A 22797-nucleotide genomic window follows, 5' to 3' on the forward strand; every position below is an offset into this window, starting at 1 on the left:
GGTACCGCCCCACAAACACACCCAGAGGTTCAGTTAGGGGTCTGACCCTCTAGGAGCGGCGAGGAGGGCGGCTGGGCTGGCGGGCTGCCCTGGGGGCGGCGCGGGAGAGGGTGTGTGGGCGGCTGGCATGGCCAGAATGGACCAAGGCAAAGGCTGTGGGACTTTCCCCTGAGAAAGAGAGGAAGAGCCACCCCAGAACTTCAAAAAATCCCCGTACAGGACGTCTGTCGGAACTGGCTATGTGGATACTCTTGAGCTCCTCAGTTAAAAAAAAAAAAAAAAAAAGAATTCTACATCAATTTGGGGACCTCTTATTTAATCTGAGATTTTAAGGATTTACCTGATTTTCATAGAAAATTTTGATACATGAGAAATACTTGGTGTGTGTGTGTGTTTAAAAACTTGAACTAAACAGATTGCCCTCCCCCTGTACAGCTTAAGAAGTTTTCAGTTATATATTGTCAATTCAGTTTTTTAACTGGAGTGGCAGATCTTTTACAATGTGTAATAGCCTATAGTAATTCATATGCAAGCTTCCTACCATCCTGACAGGTTTTGCTCCAGAAAGAGTTACTGAGATTTAGAAATTGCTAGTAAACAAGAACTTACTCTCCTCTATCTAATATCACTAAGGAAAAACCAGCTGGGATGGAAAGAACCAACTGCCAGTGAGAATAAAAAGGAAAGAGACTGAGAAACCACTCACTATGCTCCAAATGCAGACAGGAAGAAGCTGGTAAAAGGCTTCTGGGAAGGTATATTCTAAATGGGAATGACCCCAGGAAATGCCAGCCATGCCTCGGAAGGGCAAGAAAGGTTAAGGTGACCCTTCCAGCCTGATGTAAGGTTCATTTATGTAAGGAATGTATCCATCAACAGACCCCAGATTCAAATGCCATCCATCATTTAAATTCCCAGTCTCCCTTCATATGACCTTTTTAAAGATAAATACACTTGCACATAAATACATCAAAACACAGAAATGTATACATTAAGGAAATTTCCAGGAAATAATATATATTGAGAAACATAGATACACAAAGTCATAGACTCATATTTAAATGCATGTATACTTTTGCACACAAATATGCAAAGATATAGTGACAAACGTACTCTAGTGTGCACAATATCAGCACAGACATGGAGGAACACATATAGACATACATAGGGTTCCTTATTCACTCATGCATGTACAAGCAAAGAGGTGTCCAGAAACTTACACATTTATAAAGAGATATGTAAAGTACATATATTGTATATAGAGAGTCCATATAATGTACACACAAGAACACATATTGCCAGAGGTGGACCACATTAAACTTCCCACCTCTGCACATTAGGACTCAAATCTGTCTAATTGTGCCATATAGGTGCGACTTGCTTCCTGAATTAGTCTATGGGCTCCCTAACAGACACAATAGACATGAGCAAATTTATTTTGGTTGCTTGCTTGCTTGGTTGATACTATGTTAATCTGGTCATTGGGTTTCTCCCATAAGGAAGATATAGGAATTCAAGGTTATGGACTTGGTGTTTCACAGGTAGATGTATAGTAAACATTACTTAGCCGAAGTCCTGCTGCAGTGCCAATCAGGAAACAGGTGCTGAGCTGCTGCTACCAAGTTCCAGGCTGCTACCAAGTGTCAGGTACAAAGAAATATTCAGACATGAAATAGAAAAGTACACTTCCTCAAGAGTATCAAAATCTGTTGAGACAGAATGCATGCAAACCTCATCACATTCGATGTTTATGATTTATGATGCTACCTGTCAAACAGGCAACATTAAGCTATATTGTTTATGGTTGCATATGTGGGGAGCAAAACTATAAAGAAAAGACAGTATTTGTCATAAGATCATGAGAGTGGGAAGGGGCTATGATCAGAAAGAGCCACAGCACCTGCTGGGATACCAGCAGTGGCCCCGTGAGTACTGGCTTCACCCCAAATGATTATGCTGTACATTTATGCACTTTGCACTTTTCTAAATGTGCATTCTATTTCACCATTTCAAGAAAGCTTTAAAAAGCAGCAGTCTGGGCTGATAGGATAGTTCAAGAAATCCATCAGAGACCCAGGATCCTTTTAGCTTTCTGCCTGTCTGTCCCTAGGGCATGGCCTTCGTGGTCGTTTAAGATGACTTCCAGTTCTCCAGCATTATGTCCCCATGAAATGAATAGGGAAAAAAGCTAGGTCTTTCCCTTTAAGAGTCTTTTCTGGGATGTGCACAGAATTCTGCATGTGTTCCTTTGGCCAGAGCTGTGAGTACTAGGAAATGTAGTCTTTATTCTGGGCGCCTGTTGGGTCAGCTAAAATCCAAGGGCTCTGTTATAATAGCGAAAGGACATCGGGAAATGCCATAGTTAGGTGGCTGACCAAGTCACACTATTGATAAGAATAAAGCCAGGATCTAAAACAGTGCTATTGACTCTGAAGCCCATGATCTTTCTGCAGTGTTTTGTTGCCCCACCCCCTGACTAAGAACCATAATTCTAAAATGGGCTAGATGAGTGAGAGCTGCTCAGAATGGGTAGGCAGGTAGGTTAGACTGACAGTTAGTAAAGAAAAGGAATGATCAGTGAGGAACAAAATAGATGGGCTAAAAAAAAGGTCAACTAATGTGCATTTCTTCACTTTATGATTTTTTAAAAACTTGATATAGTAGCATTCCTATTCCTAGTAACTCAGGTGGTTTTGTTTTTTGCAGGTGATTAAAGTTCACAAAGGTACTGTAACTTCCTATTTGGAAGACTTAATACTGAATACTGAAGAGAATACTGCAGACGAGCAAGCCAGGGCAGAAATTGAGAAGATGGCTGAGGAAATCAATGACATTGCTTATGAAATGGAAAGCCGGTGTGTACCAAGAAAAGACCCACTTGCTGTTTACTCATATGTATTTTTCAAGAACTTAAGATTTCACCCCTAGGGAAAAAATAAATATGGATCTGATACATCAGTGAACATTGTTTTATTAGCATAACTCTTTAGAAACCAACATGCCTATACCTGTATGGTAGGAGCACTGGGAAGAGAATTTTCAGTTTTCCTCTGCAATCTGGATCACTTTCATACTATCACTTTTAGGATCCCACAAAGTATGAAAGCACAGTTTACAGTAGCATTCCTGTGGATTAGTGTGTGCAACATTGCTTGGATTTTACCCCAGGGTTTTTGACTTCCATGTATAAATTGTATCTAACATTCCCTTCCTGGTCGGCAGGGTAAGTGAAAGACAGGGTTAAATCCAAACTTCCATGGAGTTAACCAAGTTCACAAGGAAAAGGCAATTGTGGGATTTGAGCAGTGGAGTTCCTTACACAGACAAGGAGGATCTAAGTATAAATCAGCAGCTCAAGTTAGACAACAAAGGAAATAGTTTAATTCATTTTTTACTTTTTAGTCGAACTCACCTTCAGTCAGAGGAAATTGTCGCTGAGTTGGTTTATAGTTTCCTAATCCCAGAGGTGCAAAAAGGCTTTGTCAAAGAAAAAGGTAAGCCAATGTAAATGCTTCACTTGGTAATTTTTTAAAAGATATAAACTGTTTTCAGTATCCCACAGGATTAAAACTAAGCAGAGGTCTGGTGCAAGTTCTGAAGGAGAATCACTAAGTTTTCTCTTTTCAGAGCTTGTCAAGTTCTCTTCATGCTGTCTGATTCCGGTATATACGCACCTCTAGTATATATATATAGATAGATGGGGTGCAGTTCTAGTCAGTTGAAGAGAGTATAAAAATCCAAACTTTCTTTAAGAGGAAGCTCCCACATTCCCAGTAGAGGTGTATTTTGTGATTTGATTTTTTTAAAAAACATAAAGTTGAGATTATACAGGATTTTCAGACCATAGCAGGTTTTTGGAGGTAGGTCATGGGCAGGGGGCTGTTGGAAAGCTGGGATGTTTGACGGGACTAAGTCTGTCCACTGCTCTGCCTGTGCCACAAATCTCTTCTGTTTCTGCCAGCACTGCATCTTCACTTACATTTGTCAAAAGTGGCATGTTTTTGAAGATTGATGCTTTTAGTCAGTAGGGAAGGAGAAAAAAAAAAGTCTTAAAAAAAGACTATTCTAGAGCCAGCAGGCTGTTGGTGACAAACCTGATCTCATAGGAAGCGGTGCAACCAGAAGATCAATATTTAAGTGAAATAACAGCTTCGAAGGTCTCAGAGTTATGCAGGGAATTCTGGACAGGTTTAAGAGAAGTGTAGTGTTTCAGATCATTCAATCAGGGATAAAACAATGGTGGAGTCTAGTGCATTTGAAGAGAACAAAGAAATATCTTATTTTCCCACTGTCAATTGTATTGTAATTTTTAAAACAATACCCTCTAGTGATAAGCTTTTAATTTGTTTCCAGTGTGTTTTCCTATAACTAGCAGTGCTGCAATCAACATATTTAATACACATGCTGGTCATGCTTCTGAGAGTAAATTCCTAGCAGTACAATGCTGGAAATGTTATGTGTATTTCACATTTGATAGATACTCCCGGATAACCCCACAAAAAGATGGTTCTAGTTCATACTCTCATCAACAGTGTAAGATAGTGCCTATACCAACAAAATTTATTTTCAAATCATGTAACAAATATTTCTGTGTCACCTTACATCATAAAAGGGATCTTAGTCCCTTAAGAAAATATGCAACTCCTTTCTGCTTCTCCTAGGTCCAAAGGGAGGTCAGCTTGCTTCAGATCAGTTCTGCCTGAGGGAATTGAAGGAGGGGGCCAGATAGTGTGTTTAATAGTTACTAGTTTGTAGCTGTCTTCCCCAGCTTCTCCTGGCTCGGAAGGGAAGGAGCTGGAGGGGGGACTTGAGCTGAAGGAATTCAGCAGACCTCGAATGGGGCAAGCTGGGCACATCCTTAGCCTCTTCTCTTTATATGCGTTCCAAATCAAGAAAGCCACATGGACAGGGAGCTCACACTAGGATCTTTTGTTCTCTGTTTAAATAAGCAAGCCATATGAATAATATGTACTCTTCACCCCAAATTAAGAGTATTATATATAGACCATTTTGAGATATCTCATTGTCTTTAAAAGCTGACAAATTGGAAGGACCTTGAGGATACCTGTATATAGATGTAAAATAACAGTAAATACAAAATTTTAAATGTATGCTAAGTTACAGTCAATGTACTGAGCATTTTAAAAATACCTATCTTAATTTCTTAAAACAGCTGTAGGTGTTCTCATTTTTCAGTTTAAGGAAATTAGTGCTTAGAGACATTGTATGACTTGCAAATTTGAACCATGGTCTTTGTAGCTCCAAAGTCTGCATTCTTCAACCATACTACTGTGAAGTGCTTTAGGTTGCTGTGTGATTTACCCTAGATAAACTAGCTGACTCCTGAACAGCACAGATTTCACACTAATTCTTACTGTCTGTTACTAGCTGTCTAACTTTGGACAAATTATTTAATCTCTCAGTGTCTCAGTTTCCTCATCTGAAAATGGGGTATTAATAATCCTCTCTTTTAGGATTGTGGGGTGTTTTAAGTGAATAATTATATACCAACTGCTTAAAACAGTGGGTGGCACAAATTAAGGGAAAATGCTAACGGCTAACATCATGATGATGATTACCTCTTTCCAAGGGAAGGGGGTTGCTTAGCACACACAGCCCAGATAGTAAATAGTCTTAGAATATGGAACTAGAGCCGCCTTCTACAGCCATGAGCTCAGAAACTCATGACCAATCAACAATACCCTCCATGAGGAATAAGGCTCAAAGAGAAGTATGAGACAAGATCTTTGTCTTCAGGGCATTCGCACGAAGTGCTCCAATGCTGAAAGGGTTTGTCCAAACGTGGTAATGGTACATGTGGACTGATGCAGTCAGAAGAGACTTCCCGGAGGAGCTGGGGCTTGGGTTGGGCTTTGCAGAAAGGGTAAGATTTGGAGTGCAGGCTTCCAGGCAAGAGAAGCTGCTGAGAGTGAAATGGAGGCAAGCCTGGTGGGAGAAGCATGACTGGACTGAACCAGACCGTAGGAACAGGGGGCCTAGCAACAGTAAGCTTCGAGTTTGGTTTCCTTTAGATGGTGTCCTTCTAAAACAGAGAGGTCATTTATCCTTAACCTAATTGGCCTTAAGCAAGAGAATATGTGTTTTGCAAAATTATTGTTTCTATAATACCTCTCTTGAAAACCTTTGGAAATGCTTTTGTTCAGACTGTCGTAGTAAAACTCTCCTGTCGCTTTGGCACAGTGAGGAACGCCCAGCGGAAGCATATCCTTGCAGCGCACGAGGTCATCCACAGGCACACGGAAGTCATGGTCAGAAGGAAGTTTGCTGAGAAACGGCCGGACGAAGTCTCAGACGCTGAAGAGCTACTTGAGAAAGAAACTCAAGATGAGTGAAACTGCTCAGGTGAGTTTGATTTTTCATCTGGAAGCAAGTATAGGAGGAAATGCAGTGCCGCACAGCTTTGTGCCAGATGCTAGCTGTTCTAATGGGAAAAGACTGTTGTTTAAGAAAAGGAAGCACTCTCATTTCAATGGGCACACTTCATTAGGTGTGGAGCCTACTAGTGAGTATGGCCTGTACCTTCCCCCTGGACCCTCCCAGGGTGGAGGCATTTCCTGTGCCGGCTGGGCCAGAGGGTGTGCTGGGAGAGGGAGGGCACTGAGTGTAGCAGGGGTCTGAGCCTGGCCTTCAGGAGGCGTGGACATCAGCCCGCTCTGCCGCTAACTGTATGATCCTCTACAAATCATCTCCCCGCACTGAGGCTTGCCCATGCACATGTGCCCAGGAGACCCTCTAAAGAGGATCTACGAGGACCTTAACTTTCTATCAAATAGGATCATGGAAGGGAGGTTGAGATGAGGGGGCAGTTCAGAAAAAGCCCAGAGAAAACTGATAAAGGACTCTAAAATGCCAAGCTGTGCCTCGAAGTTATAGTGGAAATTTTTTGTTTTTAATTAATAATGAAATCGCCTCTGAAATCATTGAATATATAAACCATGTATTTACACAGAATGTTATATACTATCTATATAATATAAATTCAAGGAGCAAAGCATTTTGCCAGTCTTAATATTGTGATAAAAATTAGCCTTAATGTTGGGGTAGTAATTTTTCTTACATGCAATATAAATAAGATTAATAATTTATATAGTTTGAATTGAAAATATCCTGTGTATAACACCTGTTCTGTGAAATCCACTGTGATCTGTGAAATCAAGCCAGAGGAGTGTTAAAATTATTTTCTCTTGTATGCTTAGTGAAAGTAAAATATACTTCATTAAAATATATGTAAAGCATACTGTAATTATAAAATATAGGTGCCAAAAAAAAATCTAGTTACCCAGCTAACTATAGATATTCAGCATGGCAGATCAACCAATAAATTACTAAAGTATCTTCTTAATACTTTATTAAATGGTTGGAACATGATGCTTAGTTAGCCCCATACTATATATTGTTCCCTCTTCCCTCTCTCAGAGGAAAGGAGGGTAGGACAGATTTGATAATGCTTAGGGAAAGGGAAAGTAGGTATGGACCACAGATTTAAAAAATACTTTTAATCAGCTTAAAGACAAAGGAAAGCTAATAAAATAGTGTGGAATTTCTGGGCAAAAATCTAGGAGAAGACAAATTCAGATAACAGGGCCTGCCATTTAGAGCCACGTTTTTCTTTCTGAACATGCAAATTCTAGAAAATGTGGCAGAAAAGCTGAGCAATGCTTTCACCAGCTTTGCAAAACGTGGGGGACAAAAACTGGAGTCAAGGTTGAGGCCCTGGTAAACTTCTGCATTTGGTTTGGGACACCAACAGGCTATTAGAAGTCATCATCCCTCACAAAGACCACAGTTTAGCTTCTAATTATCTTTTTTTTTTTTTTTTTTTTTTCAGTTAAAGCTGTACTTTAAATTTTTTTTTTTTTTTTTTTTTTAGATAATTATTTTTTATTGAAGGGTAGTTGACACACAGTATTACATTACATTAGTTTCAGGTGTACAACACAGTGATTCAACATTTATATACATGATAATTCTAGGTACCAGCTATCACCATACCAAGTTGTTACAATATTTTGACTATATTCCTTATGCTATGCATTACATCCCGGTTACTTATTTATTTTACAATTGGAAGTGTGTACTTTTTTTTGGTGGTTGTTGTTAGGGCATCTCTCATATTTATTGATCAAATGGTTGTTAACAACAATAAAATTCTGTATAGGGGAGTCAATGCTCAATGCACAATCATTAATCCACCCCAAGCCTAATTTTCGTCAGTCTCCAATCTTCTGAAGCATAACGAACAAGTTCTTACATGGAGAACAAATTCTTACATAGTGAATAAGTTACATGGTGAACAGTACAAGGGCAGTCATCACAGAAACTTTTGGTTTTGCTCATGCATTATGAACTATAAACAGTCAGTTCAAATATGAATACACATTTGATTTTTATACTTGATTTATATTTGGATACCACATTTCTCTCTTTATTATTTTTAATAAAATGCTGAAGTGGTAGGTAGATACAAGATAAAGGTAGAAAACATAGTTTAGTGTTGTAAGAGAGCAAATGTAGATGATCAGGTGTGTGCCTGTAGACTATGTGTTAATCCAAGCTAGACAAGGGCAATAAAACATCCACATATGCAGAAGATTTCTCTCAGAACAGGGAGGGTGAGGTTCTAAGCCTCACCTCTGTTGATCCCCAATTTCTCACCTGATGACCCCCCTGCGACTGTGCCTGTCTTAGGTTGTTCCTCCCTTGAGGAATCTTACCCGTCTCTGGCTAACCAGTCATCTTCCGGGGCCATACAGGGAAATGTTAAGTTGGTAAGTGAGAGAGAAGCCTTATTGTTTGAAATGGTTAGCTTTTTATTTCTTTGCATATTTATGCCCTGTGGCTTCTATGCCCAGCATTTGTCTTGAGGTATCTTTACCACTTGGAGGAGTTATGATACTCGGTAAATTTGATATGAGGCACGAATTCTATTTAAGAATTCATTGTAATTAGGAAGGAAGAAGAAAAGCTATAGAAGTAGCAGGCGGGAGAAAACATGGGAAGATTGATTATTTCTTTGACATATCTTCTTGTAGAGTAACTTCAGCATGTATAGATTTTAAGCTACTACTTAAATTGCGCACACACATTAACATAATAGGAGTATAGTTACATAACCAAAGCATACCTGTAATTACCAGCCATCTCCAGTGAAACCAAGAAAACCAGTTAGGCACCCTAGGCATTTGTGAAAACTTATCAATGATATGATGGTTATTATCTAACTGAATTTGAATAGTTTGAGAAAAATCAGACAAATTAAAACAACCCATTCCTGGGCACTGTTCACATCCCATATGTTCTTTTAACAGTAAATAGTCTGTAGTTGTAAGATTTTGGAGCGCTACAATTTGCACTTCTCCTAATTCTTGGTTGAGTTCCAACAGTATAGATCCACTCAAATTTGTTGTTTTACTGTATGCACAGGCCAGCTTAGATATCTCCTTCATTCCCATGGCAAGTCCAGGAGCTGGTGGGATGAGTGCATCTACAGCTGTAGCAGTGCGTGGATCTTTGTTGGGGTTTTTTGATGATCATCTTCTGGCATGAGTCTTCCCAAGAGTGCTGATGTTGGAAGTTCTCTTTCATATCATATCTTAGTTCATTTTCGGGGTAGCCAAATTAGGCTTTGATCCTCTGTATAAACACAAACAGACCCTTTGCCTACACTTTTATATGTCCTTTATATCATTGTGTAGAACTCATTAGAGGTCACCACATAGGAACTGCATTTTTTTTTTTAATCATTAATCTACACTTACATGACGAATACTTTGTTTACTAGGCTCTCCCCTATACCAGGTCCCCCCATATACTCCTTTACAGTCACTGTCCATCAGCGTAGCAACCTGTTGTAGAATCACTACTTGTCTTCTCTGTGTTGTACAGCCCTCCCCTTTCTCCCACCCCGCTATGGATGCTAATCTTAATACCCCCCTACTTCTCCCCCCCTTATCCCTCCCTACCCACCCATCCTCCCCAGTCCCTTTCCCTTTGGTACCTGTTAGTCCATTCTTGAGTTCTGTGATTCTGCTGCTGTTTTGTTCCTCCAGTTTTTCCTTTGTTCTTATATTCCACAGATGAGTGAAATCATTTGGTATTTCTCTTTCTCTGCTTGGCTTGTTTCACTGAGCAAAATACCCTCCAGCTCCATCCATGTTGCTGCAAATGGTTGGATTTGCCCTTTTCTTATGGCTGAGTAGTATTCCATTGTGTATATGTACCACATCTTCTTTATCCATTCATCTATCGATGGACATTTAGGTTGCTTCCAATTCTTGGCTATTGTAAATAGTGCTGCGATAAACATAGGGGTGCACTGATCTTTCTCATACTTGATTGCTGCATTCTTAGGGTAAATTCCTAGGAGTGCAATTCCTGGGTCAAATGGTAAGTCTGTTTTGAGCATTTTGATGTACCTCCATACTGCTTTCCACAATGGTTGAACAAGTTTACATTCCCACCAGCAGTGTAGGAGGGTTCCCCTTTCTCCACAGCCTCGCCAACATTTGTTGTTGTTTGTCTTTTGGATGGCAGCCATCCTTACTGGTGTGAGGTGATACCTCATTGTAGTTTTAATTTGCATTTCTCTGATAATTAGCGATGTGGAGCATCTTTTCATGTGTCTGTTGGCCATCTGTATTTCTTTTTTGGAGAACCGTCTGTTCAGTTCCTTTGCCCATTTTTTAATTGGGTTATTTGTTTTTTGTTTGTTGAGGCGTGTGAGCTCTTTATATATTCTGGACGTCAAGCCTTTATCGGATGTGTCATTTTCAAAGATATTCTCCCATACTGTAGGGTTCCTTTTTGTTCTATTGATGGTGTCTTTTGCTGTACAGAAGCTTTTCAGCTTAATATAGTCCCACTTGTTCATTTTTGCTGTTGTTTTCCTTGCCCAGGGAGATATGTTCAAGAAGAGGTCACTCATGTTTATGTCTAGGAGGTTTGTGCCTATGTTTTCTTCCAAGAGTTTAATGGTTTCATGACTTACATTCAGGTCTTTGATCCATTTTGAGTTTACTTTTGTATATGGGGTTAGACGATGGTCCAGTTTCATTCTCCTACATGTAGCTGTCCAGTTTTGCCAGCACCATCTGTTGAAGAGACTGTCATTTCACCATTGTATGTCCATGGCTCCTTTATCAAATATTAATTGACCATATATGTCTGAGTTAATGTCTGGATTGTCTAGTCTGTTCCATTGGTCTGTGGCTCTGTTCTTGTGCCAGTACCAAATTGTCTTGATTACTATGGCTTTGTAATAGAGCTTGAAGTTGGGGAGTGAGATCCCCCCTACTTTATTCTTCTTTCTCAGGATTGCTTTGGCTATTCGGGGTCTTTGGTGGTTCCATATGAATTTTTGAATTATTTGTTCCAGTTCATTGAAGAATGTTGCTGGTAGTTTCATAGGGATTGCATCAAATCTGTATATTGCTTTGGGCAGGATGGCCATTTTGACGATATTAATTCTTCCTAGCCATGAGCATGGGATGCGTTTCCATCTGTTAGTGTCCCCTTTAATTTCTTTTAAGAGTGACTTGTAGTTTTCAGAATATAAGTCTTTCACTTCTTTGGTTAGGTTTATTCCTAGGTATTTTATTTTTTTTGATGCAATTGTGAATGGAGTTGTTTTCCTGATTTCTCTTTCTGTTGGTTCATTGTTGGTATATAGGAAAGCCACAGATTTCTGTGTGTTGATTTTGTATCCTGCAACTTTGCTGTATTCCGATATCAGTTCTAGTAGTTCTGGGGTGGAGTCTTTAGGGTTTTTTATGTACAGTATCATGTCATCTGCAAATAGTGACAGTTTGACTTCTTCTTTGCCAATCTGGATTCCTTGTATTTTTTTGTTTTGTCTGATTGCCGTGGCTAGGACCTCTAGTACAATGTTAAATAACAGTGGGGAGAGTGGGCATCCCTGTCTAGTTCCCGATCTCAGCGGAAATGCTTTCAGCTTCTCGCTATTCAATATAATGTTGGCTGTGGGTTTTTCATAGATGGCCTTTATTATGTTGAGGTACTTGCCCTCTATTCCCATTTTGCTGAGAGTTTTTATCATGAATGGATGTTGAACTTTGTCAAATGCTTTTTCAGCATCTATGGAGATGATCATGTGGTTTTTGTCTTTCTTTTTGTTGATGTGGTGGATGATATTGATGGACTTTCGAATGTTGTGCCATCCTTGCATCCCTGGGATGAATCCCACTTGGTCATGGTGTACGATGGTTTTGATGTATTTTTGAATTTGGTTTGCTAAAATTTTGTTGAGTATTTTTGCGTCTACGTTCATCAGGGATATTGGTCTGTAGTTTTCTTTTTTGGTGGTGTCTTTGCCTGGTTTTGGTATTAGGGTGATGTTAGCTTCATAGAATGAGTTTGGGAGTATCCCCTCCTCCTCTATTTTTTGGAAAACTTTAAGGAGAATGGGTATTATGTCTTCCCTGTATGTCTGATAAAATTCCGAGGTAAATCCATCTGGCCCGGGGGTTTTGTTCTTTGGTAGTTTTTTGATTACCGCTTCAATTTCGTTGCTGGTAATTGGTCTGTTTAGATTTTCTGTTTCTTTTTGGGTCAGTCTTGGAAGGTTGTATTTTTCTAGGAAGTTGTCCATTTCTCCTAGGTTTCCCAGCTTGTTAGCATATAGGTTTTCATAGTAGTCTCTAATAATTCTTTGTATTTCTGCGGGATCTGTTGTGATTTTTCCTTTCTCATTTCTGATACTGTTGATTTGTGTTGACTCTCTTTTCCTCTTAATAAGTCTGGCTAGAGGCTTATCTATTTTGTTTATTTTCTCGAAGAACCAGCTCTTGGTTTCATTGATTTTTGCTATTGTTTTATTCTTCTCAATTTTATTTATTTCTTCTCTGATCTTTATTATGTCCCTCCTTCTGCTGACCTTAGGCCTCATTTGTTCTTCTTTTTCCAATTTTGATAGTTGTGACATTAGACCGTTCATTTGGGATTGCTCTTCCTTTTTTAAATATGCTTGGAGTGCTATATACTTTCCTCTTAAGACTGCTTTTGCTGCGTCCCACAGAAGTTGGGGCTTAGTGTTGTTGTTGTCATTTGTTTCCATATATTGCTGGATCTCCATTTTGATTTGGTCATTGATCCATTGATTATTTAGGAGCGTGTTGTTTAGCCTTCATGTGTTTGTGAGCCTTTTTGCTTTCTTTGAACAGTTTATTTCTAGTTTAATGCCTTTGTGGTCTGAAAAGTTGGTTGGTAGGATTTCAATCTTTTGGAATTTACTGAGGCTCTTTTTGTGTCCTAGTATGTGGTCTATTCTGGAGAATGTTCCATGTGCACTTGAGAAGAACGTGTATCCTGTTGCTTTTGGATGTAGAGTTCTGTAGATGTCTATTAGGTCCATCTGTTCTAGTGTGTTGTTCAATGCCTCTGTGTCCTTACTTATTTTCTGTCTGGTGGATCTGTCCTTTGGAGTGAGTGGTGTGTTGAAGTCTCCTAGAATGAATGCATTGCATTCTATTTCCTCCTTTAGTTCTGTTAATATTTGTTTCAGGTATGTTGGTGCTCCTGTATTGGGTGCATATATATTTATAATGGTTATATCCTCTTAATGGACTGAGCCCTTTATCATTATGTAATGTCCTTCTTTGTCTTTTGTTACTTTATTTATTTTGAAGTCTGTTTTGTCTGATACCAGAATTGCAACACCTGCTTTCTTCTCTCTGTTGTTTGCTTGAAATATCTTTTTCCATCCCTTGACTTTAAGTCTGTGCGCGTCTTTGGGTTTGAGGTGAGTCTCTTGTAAGCAGCATATGGATGGATCTTGCTTTTTTATCCATTCTATTACTCTGTGTCTTTTGATTGGTGCATTCAGTCCATTTACATTTAGGTGATTATTGAAAGGTATGAATTTATTGCCATTGCAGGCTTTAAGTTTGTGGTTACCAAAGGTTTAGGGTTAGCTTCTTTACTGTCTTACTGTCTAACTTAACTCGCTTGTTGAGCTATTATAAACACAATCTGATGATTCTTTATTTCTCTCCCTTCTTATTCCTCCTCCTCCCTTCTTCATATGTTGGGTGTTTTGTTGTGTGCTCTTTTTAGGAGTGCTCCCATCTAGAGCAGTCCCTGTAGGATGCCCTGTAGAGGTGGTTTGTGGGAGGCAAATTCCCTCAACTTTTGCTTGTCTGGGAATTGTTTAATCCCTCCTTCATATTTAAATGATATTCGTGCTGGATACAGTAGTCTTGGTTCGAGGCCCTTCTGTTTCATTGCATTAAGTATATCATGCCATTCTCTTCTGGCCTGTAGGGTTTCTGTTGAGAAGTCTGATGATAGCCTGATGGGTTTTCCTTTGTAGGTAACCTTTTTTTTCTCTCTGGCTGCTTGTAATACTTTGTCCTTGTCTTTGATCTTTGCCATTTTAATTATTATGTGTCTTGGTGTTGCCCTCCTTGGATCCCTTGTCATGGGAGTTCTGTGTACCTCTGTGGTCTGAGAGGCCATTTCTTCCCCTAGTTTGGGGAAATTTTCAGCAATTATTTCTTCAAAGACATTTTCTATCCCCTTTTCTCTCTCTACTTCTTCTGGAATGCCTATGATTCTTATATTATTCCTTTTAGATTGATCACTCAGCTCTCTTAAAATTCTTTCATTCCTGGAGATCCTTTTATCTCTCTCTGCATCAGCTTCTCTGCGTTCCTGTTCTCTGTTTTCTAGTCCATTAATGGTCTCTTGCATCTCGTCCATTCTGTTTTGAAGTCCTTCCAGAGCTTGTTTTATTTCTGAATTCTCCTTCCTTAGTTCTTGCATATTTCTCTGCAAGTCCATCAGCATGGTTATGACTTTTGTTTTGAATTCTTTTTCAGGTAGACTGGCTAAATCTATCTCCCCAGATTCCTTCTCAGGGGAAGATGTAGCAGATGCTGAAGCTGTCTGGGTTAGTCTTGTCTGGATCATATTTTTTTGCCTTTTCATGTTGACAGGTGCTATTGACTGTCAGCTGGGAGGGCCAAAATTTTCACTTACTACTGGCCTTTCTTTACTGGGGCAACTGCGACCCCTAGTGGCTTGTGTTGGGTAATTGCGTGTAGAGTGGGTCTTTGTGTCTTGCCTGGCCGGGAGGGAGAAATTTCCCTTTCTGTGGGCGGAATTTGTCTCAGGCTGCTTCTCTGCTTTCGTAGCGCCCGGTGGGGTGATGGATGGGGGGGCTGCTTGACTGTTTGCCTCCGTGAGGGGTCTCAGAGCTGTTGCCCAGGGGGTTAGTGCACCCGGTTTTCCCTGTAATTTCCAGCTGCTGTACTGTGACCTGGGTTGTTTCCGTCAAGCTGTTAAGTCCCTGTCCCTTTAAGACTTTCAAAAAGCCCCCGCTTTTCTTTGTCACAGGGGCATCAGCTTCGGCACCCGCTCAGAGGTCTTACTCCCTGTTCCCCCAGTATCCAGGGCCCCCTGGGCATGTACTGTGTCTGCGCTCTGGCCCGGATGGCTGGGGCTGGGTGTTCAGCAGTCCTGGGCTCCGTCTCCCTCCCGCTCTGCCTACTCTTCTCCCGCCGGGAGCTGGGGGGAGGGGCGCTCGGGTCCCGCTGGGCCGGGGCTTGTATCTTACCCCTTTCACCAGTCGCTGGGTTCTCGCTGGTGTAGCTGCAGTCTGGCCACTGTCCTGCGTCTTCTGGTCTCTCTTTTAGGGCTAGTTGTGTTTGTTGTATTTTCAAAAGTATATATGTTTTTGGGAGGAGATTCCCACTGTCCTACTCACGCCGCCATGTTGGCTCCGCCCGTCTTCTAATTATCTATTTAACCCCCAAAAATTACAATCCCAGAAATTGCATTAAGGAGACCCTTCATTCCTGTTGCCTCAAAGAACTTATCAGAAACAAAACTTAAATTATCTTTTGAAAATGTTGACATAATCCTAGACTTCAATTTATTTTCACAATTTTTCACATACAATTTCCAGAACACAGTGAGGGATATCCAGGTTCATGCTGAGATACAACAACCTGAGCAAGCAGCAGCAGATGTTACAGATAATAGAAACAGACCTAAAGTGATCCTAAATATTGGAGTTATTTGACATAGATTTTAAAATAACTATGCTTACTGCTATGGATTTCTAACCTCCAGAATTATGAGGAAATAAATTTCTGTTGTGTAAGCACCCAGTCTATATTGTTACAGCAACCCAATGTAAGACAGATTTTGGTACCAGGAGAGGAGAGCTGCTGTAACAAATAGCTCAGCATGTGGAAGTGGCTTTGGAACTAGATGATGGGTAGAGCTGGGAAGAGTTTTGAGGTGCATGCTAGAAATATAGATGTTAAGGGCAATTCTGGTGAGGTCTCAGACAGAAATGTGAAATGTGTTACTGGAAACTGTAGGACATAGCAAGCAAGCAGCCTTCTACAAGCCAAGAAGAGAGTCCTTTATCTAAAACTGACCTTGCTGGTGCCTTGATCTTGGACTTGAAAGATAGAACTATGGGAAAATAACTTTCTGTTGTTTAAGCTACCCAGTCTATGGTATTTGATTATGGCAGCATGCGATAAAACACCGTGTTCAAAGAAATGAGTGAATATAAAAATTTTCAAGAGCACTAGAAGTGATAAAAATGATATAGCAAATTTGAAGAAAATAGGAATTCTAGAATTTAAAAATACAGTAGTGAACTCAAGAAACTTAAGTGAATGGATTTAAGAGCAAGATACATACAGGTCAAGAGAAAACTAGTAAATTAGAAGATAGGTCAGAAGAATTTATCTAGAATTACAGAGAGAAAGAGATAGAAACTACAGAAGAGAAGAAAGGATAGACAAGATAACTTAATCCTTAGGAAGGAACAAAGGAGTATAGGCATGTACCATGTTTCAAGCAATTTGGCTACTAAAAGAAGAAATGTGGGAAATCATATGAAATATGTATTTTCTAAAACCAATGAAAGGCTCAATGTTTAAGAAGACTTATCAACCCTAAGCAGAAAACATAAAATCTATACACAGGTACATTTTAATATGACTGCTGAAAAGAAAAGAAAAGAAAAAATCATTAAAGCATTCAGAGACAAATGAAGAATTACCTTCAGAAGAGCAATCCTTAAGCTGAGAGTTGACTTCTCATCAGAAACAAAGCCAGAAAACAATGGAATGATATGTTCAATATGCTGAAATAGTAGAATAAAATGGATTCTATACCATGTACATATATCCTTCAAGAGGACATTGAAAGACACTTTCAGATAAACAAAACTGAGAAGATTTGTCACTAGGAGATGCCACTACAAGAAATGCTAAAGGGTGTTTTTCAAACCGAAGGAAAATTATCCCGGTTAGAAGGTTGAAGGTAAATGAGGGATTAATATGTGGATAAAAACTTATTGACTGCATAAAACAATAATAAAGAACAGCACCAATAGCAGGAGTACAACTATACAACAAAAATGGAAGATAAGTCAGAAAGAGCCCAAGTGGATTGAATTTTCCTGTCACTTGGATTGTTTAGGAGGAAGATAAAAGTATCACTTAACATTATCTTTGATAATTCAAGAAAACAATCTGTAACCTCTAGGGTTACTCCTGAAGGAAAGTAAAAGATGTGACATCTAAACTGATGGAAGAAAATGGAATAAGTAAAATACACTCAATACAATAAGAAGATAGGAAGGAGAGAAAAGGGAAATAAATAAAACCAAAAGCACTGAATAAAATGGGAGGTGTTTATCACTGCATCTTCATTAACTGAGTTATGTGTAAATAGAAAGCTCAAAGTCAAGGCAGGGTTTGTCAGACTGAACTTTGAAAAACTCAATTATGTGCTGTTTATAAGAGATACATGGACATTCTAAAAATACAGAATGGTTACAAATTAAGGGATAAAAAAAGCATGACAACACCATCCACAGGAAAACGCTGTAACTATATTAACATCACACAAAGACAACTTTAAGGCAGCAAGCGCGACTCGAGAGAAAGAGGGACACTTCACAAAGATAAAGGTTTAATTCATTTGGAAGGTATAGTGAGTCACAGTTTGAATATATCTAATGATGTGACCTCAACCTATAGGAAGCAAAATTTAATAGAACTTCAGGAGGAATAGACAAACCCAAAATAATACTAAGAAATATTAATGTCTATGAGGAACTTATGGAGCAAGCAGAGGGAAAAAAAGCAGTAAAAAATGGGAGGTTTGAGATACATAGTTAAGAAACCTGACATAACAGGCACTTGTAGAATATTATACCTAAAAACTGTAGGATGCATATTATTCTCAAGCACCCACGAAGCAAAACTGACTACAAACTGGGTCACAAAGTAAGTGCCAACCATTTCAGACAGTTGAGATCATGTAAAGTGTGTTTGCTGATAAAAATGCAATGAAACTAGAAATCAATGACAAGATAAGTCTAACGTTTGGAAATTAAGAAATATAGGGTATAAACAATCTGTTCATTAAAGAAAGAATCAGAGTAGAAATCAGAAAATACCATGAACTGAAAAATGACGGAAGTGCTGTGTATTTAATAACCTTTTGGAGTGCTTCTAATGTGGCTCTTGGGTAGAAATTTGTAGTCTTATGGGCATTTATTTGAAAAGAAAAGATGGAGATAAGGGTAAGCATCCTTTTCAAGAAATTAGAAAAAGAATGGCAAGTTGGATGCAAAAATTTAAAGGAAGAAAATAGTAAAATAAAAATAGAAATTAATAAAACAAAATAGGCATGTTTTCTGAGTGTATGAAGGATGCAGTAGATAGCTGCAACAATTAGAGAAAATAATGTGTATATTATAAACATCATAGTTTTAAAGACATTGGAGAGCTGTGGAAATAAAAGGGACTAGCTAAACTAAAATAGAGGAAAGAGTCCTTCCTGAGGGATCTGGGATCACGGACCATTTTCTTCCCTTGGGAGCACTGGCCAAGTCTGGGCCCAAGCTCAGACTCCGGCTTGCCGAAGGCTGAGGGACTTCCCTAAAGGAAGCGGACACCGGCAAGGCTTTACAATTTTAACTCTGTGTGGGCTCATATGATGGACTGGAATCTAGAGGATCCCAAACATAAAGCCAAATTTCCCTACAGAATTTCAGCTTTTGGATTTGGGTAAATAATCCTTTTAGTGTGGAAAACAAAAATGGAAATATGTTTGAATCTTTCATGTCTTACTTAGCTGTGTCAGTGGGGATCTTCACACAGTGTCAGGGATTTAATTTCTTGTCCCATGAATTTATTTTTGTCAGAAATAGGTGAATGTTCTGACTTGTCCTACCATACTGATGTTTGATGGTTTAGCAATGATAACATTCTAGTGTGATTTTTTTTTAGCTCAGAACCAACATTGAGATTTTTTCTGAGTAAGGAAACTACCATTAACCACTGTTATGGAATACTGAATGGCTTTGGAAATTAGTTTTGCTGCAGACTTGGTAATATTTTTTAATAAATCCAACCTAAAATTACAAGGCAAACCGGAACCTATGTGCAGAACTTACATTATGGTGAAGCCATTTCAGTGGCAACTAGTGTCTGAATCACAAGTATTGGTGAACTGGTTTATATACTCCCTCTGCTGTCAAAAGTTAAAACAAGAAGCAAAATTTCAATTCCCACACATACTTGTAGTGAATTTATTTTCTAAGCTTAAACTACACTTCCAGGAGTATATTTTTGATCTGGAAACAAGTGCAAAGGAAATTTCCATATTTCGAAGTCTATTTAACTGTGCAATGGAAGCCTAACGTTCATTTGGAAGTGATTAATCTGCATTGTAATGACACGCTAAAAGGCAAATATCAAGAAAAGAGTCTAGTGGAATTCTAAAATGCCTTCCAAGCAGTATATGTGCACATTTAAAAGCATAGGCTCATAGATTGATACCAATATTGGCAGCACCTAACTGTGTAAAGGCCATTTTCAAAGCTGAGGTGGGGGGATGCCTCACCATTACCAGATGCATGTTTGTAATTGATTTAGATTATTTGAGCCCCACTTAAGCAAAATGCTGTCTCTTTAATAAGAGTCCAATTCTTCTCATTAGTCAAGCTGTGTTACAAAAACTATAGTCAATTATTATTGCTATATTTTGAATTTTATCAAGAAATATTTTATGAAAATTTTTCTCTCTTTGTTATTTGAGTACAAAATATCCGTGATTTTGCCTTTTTGCACACAAAGCCTGAAATATTTACTATCACGCCCTTTGCAGACAGTTTGTCAATTCCTCTTCTACAGCAGCTAAAATTAATGAAGTAGAACTAAATACAGCAGCATGGATGAGCCTCAAAAATATAATAAGCATCTAAAAAAACCAAACCCCCCAAAAATCCACAGAATGAGTCTATTTATATAAAGTTCAGAATCAGCACTAAACTACGGTGTTTAGGAACTCTGACTCAGGAGGCAGAAATGTAAAGAAAAGTAAAGACGCGATTACTGTAAAAATCAAATAAAAATCAGAATAGTGGCTACTTTTAGAGGGAAGGGGAGGGCTGTCATTGGGAAAGAGCAGGTGGGAGTTTATGGGGTTTCCTGACCTGGGTGGTATTTACACAGACGAATACCTCACCTTGATTCATTAAGCTGCACCTTGGTTTTCTGTACTTTCCTAAAGGCTTTATATTCCATAATTAACAGTTAGAAATAAGTATGTGTATATACATGCATCATGCCTGCAGTATACACAGAATACTTCTGGGAAGATCAACAAGAAATTGGGAAGTAGCTCTTGCTAAGCATGGAAACAGGGACTGGAAGTCAAACTGGGGGAAAGAGACTTAGTTTTCTCATATTTACATCCTTTTGTAGTTGGAACTTTTTTATGCAGTACACGTACTAAGCTTTCAATTATAACTCAGTTAATGTAAAGGGTTTTTTTTTTAAGTGCTAGAATTTGGAAATGGAGACACTGTGAGTTAAACATTTGGGCCATGGGGCTCATAAGTGGCAGAGCTGGGATATGTCTGGGGCTGTCTGACCAGGGGTCTGTATAATTATATCACAGTAATTTTTTGGATGTATTGATCACATGATGACTGTTTCTAAAAAGATGACATAACCAGAAACATTTGTGTTGTTTTTTTACAGATTATGATCTTTTTTTAAAAAGACGCTGTACAAATCATCGTAAAGAATTTCGTAGTCTGTGCTTCTCCCAAGACGTACATCTTGTGTGGCTTGTCACTGTGTGATTTATCATGAGATGTTTTCTTTAAACTTCTGATAACTTAAAATGACTCATTAATAGCTATCAGTGAAGGATCTTTATTCTCATTGGTGTTTCCTAGATGCTCTACTTCAAGAGAAAATTTTCTCATGTTTCATTTTAATGTTTTGTTAACTAGAAGGGTATTGGCTACTGAATCAAACAAAAAGAAATGTTACTGAGTGTTTCTTTAAATAGTTTTGGTTTGCTATTCATAGTGCATTGGAATTATCTACTAAAATAAAAATATGCTTTCCCCATGACCTAGCAGTTCATCTCCTAGATGTATACCCAGTCGGAATGAGTATGTACACCAGCTGGCATGATAAGAAAGTTCACGGCAGTACAATTCATGATAAACCCTAAACTGGAAACCCAAATGCCATCTACATTGGGATAGGAAACTAAACTATATATCCATATCCATAAAATGGCACATCAACTCACCATTGGACTACAGATCTAAAAGCTATGTTCACTGGACAGCCATGGAGAGGGTGCTATTGGAGAGCAATCTGCCCATCCTGTGTGTTGACAAACATCAGGGTTGAATGGTTCCCTCCTCATTTAAAGATAAATAGGAAAAACAATAAATAAAGAAATAACTTCAAAAAACCAACATGGGACCCATGTAAAGAATTTACAGAAGAAAATGTATGTCACTCTGAAAACAGAATAAAAGCCTATCTAAGACAATATATCTTGCTAAAGTAAACAAGAAAACCTTCTGAAACTATCTGCTTGGTATTTTTAATAAGAGGAGGCAAAAATAAATGGCCTCTTGGGAAACTGAAGCAGGGAATAAGGACAACAGCCAAAACACAGACAGATGCAGCTGTAAAGAAAGGAAAGCCGGCTAAGATGAAAAAATCCTAAGATGACTGCTATCCATTTGGATGCAGTCCAAAGAGCAGACACACCGCAGGGGAGAATAAAGCAGGCAATGCTGCTGACAAACTTACTAAGTCATCCAGGGGGTGCTGGGTGGGTGAGGGCAAAGAGCTGAAAATGACAAAGGGTAGCTCTGGTTGACCAGTCCCATAGGCAATAGGAATTGTTAAAGAAGAAACCAAAACAAACAAAATAGAAACAGTGATAAAAGTTTTAATAAAGGGTTTTTCTGAGTTGTAAAAACACTTGATCATACACATTTTAAAGGGCCTGCCTTTACCTAGGAAAACTAGGGTTGGGTTAACTTTCCCCCTGACAATCACTGACAAACAGAAAAGAACTGCAGAGGTTAAAAAGGCAACTGGATTTTGTTTGAACTTTTACACTAACCTGAACTAGGGAAAGTTATATTATTCCCAAGTAAAAAAATCAGGAACACAAAATGAAAAGAAGTTAGGCATGATGGAATAGAAGGATAGAAGGTGGGAAGGGAATGCTAAACAGCAGGGAACAGCAGACTTTTCTGTTAAAGAGCCAGACAGTAACTGTTTTAGGGTTTGTAGGCCAGATAGTCTCTGTTGCAACCTACTTTGCCATTGTAGGTTGAAAGCAGCAGTGAATAACATGAATGAATGTGGCTGTGTTCTAATAAAACTTTATTTGCAAGAGCTGGAAGTCTGCTGGACTTGGCCCATGAGCCGTAGTTTGCCTATCCCTGCTATATAGCAA

General features: G+C 38.9%; 1 protein-coding gene across 2 annotated transcripts in view; it reads left to right on the plus strand.

Moving 5' to 3' along the window:
• Window positions 1-22166, plus strand: part of CFAP91 (cilia and flagella associated protein 91) — a 78576-nt gene extending 56410 nt beyond the window's left edge. For both annotated transcript variants that reach the window (XM_036883451.2, XM_036883452.2), the window contains 4 exons: window positions 2707-2855; window positions 3403-3494; window positions 6202-6363; window positions 21060-22166. In XM_036883451.2, the coding sequence (XP_036739346.2) occupies window positions 2707-2855; window positions 3403-3494; window positions 6202-6353 (393 nt within the window). In that variant the 3' untranslated portion in view covers window positions 6354-6363; window positions 21060-22166. The remainder of the gene's footprint in view (window positions 1-2706; window positions 2856-3402; window positions 3495-6201; window positions 6364-21059) is intronic.
• The last annotated feature ends 631 nt before the right edge of the window (window positions 22167-22797 follow it).

The sequence above is a fragment of the Manis pentadactyla genome, chromosome 1, assembly GCF_030020395.1.
Source record: "Manis pentadactyla isolate mManPen7 chromosome 1, mManPen7.hap1, whole genome shotgun sequence".
Classification (NCBI taxonomy): Eukaryota; Metazoa; Chordata; class Mammalia; order Pholidota; family Manidae; genus Manis; species Manis pentadactyla.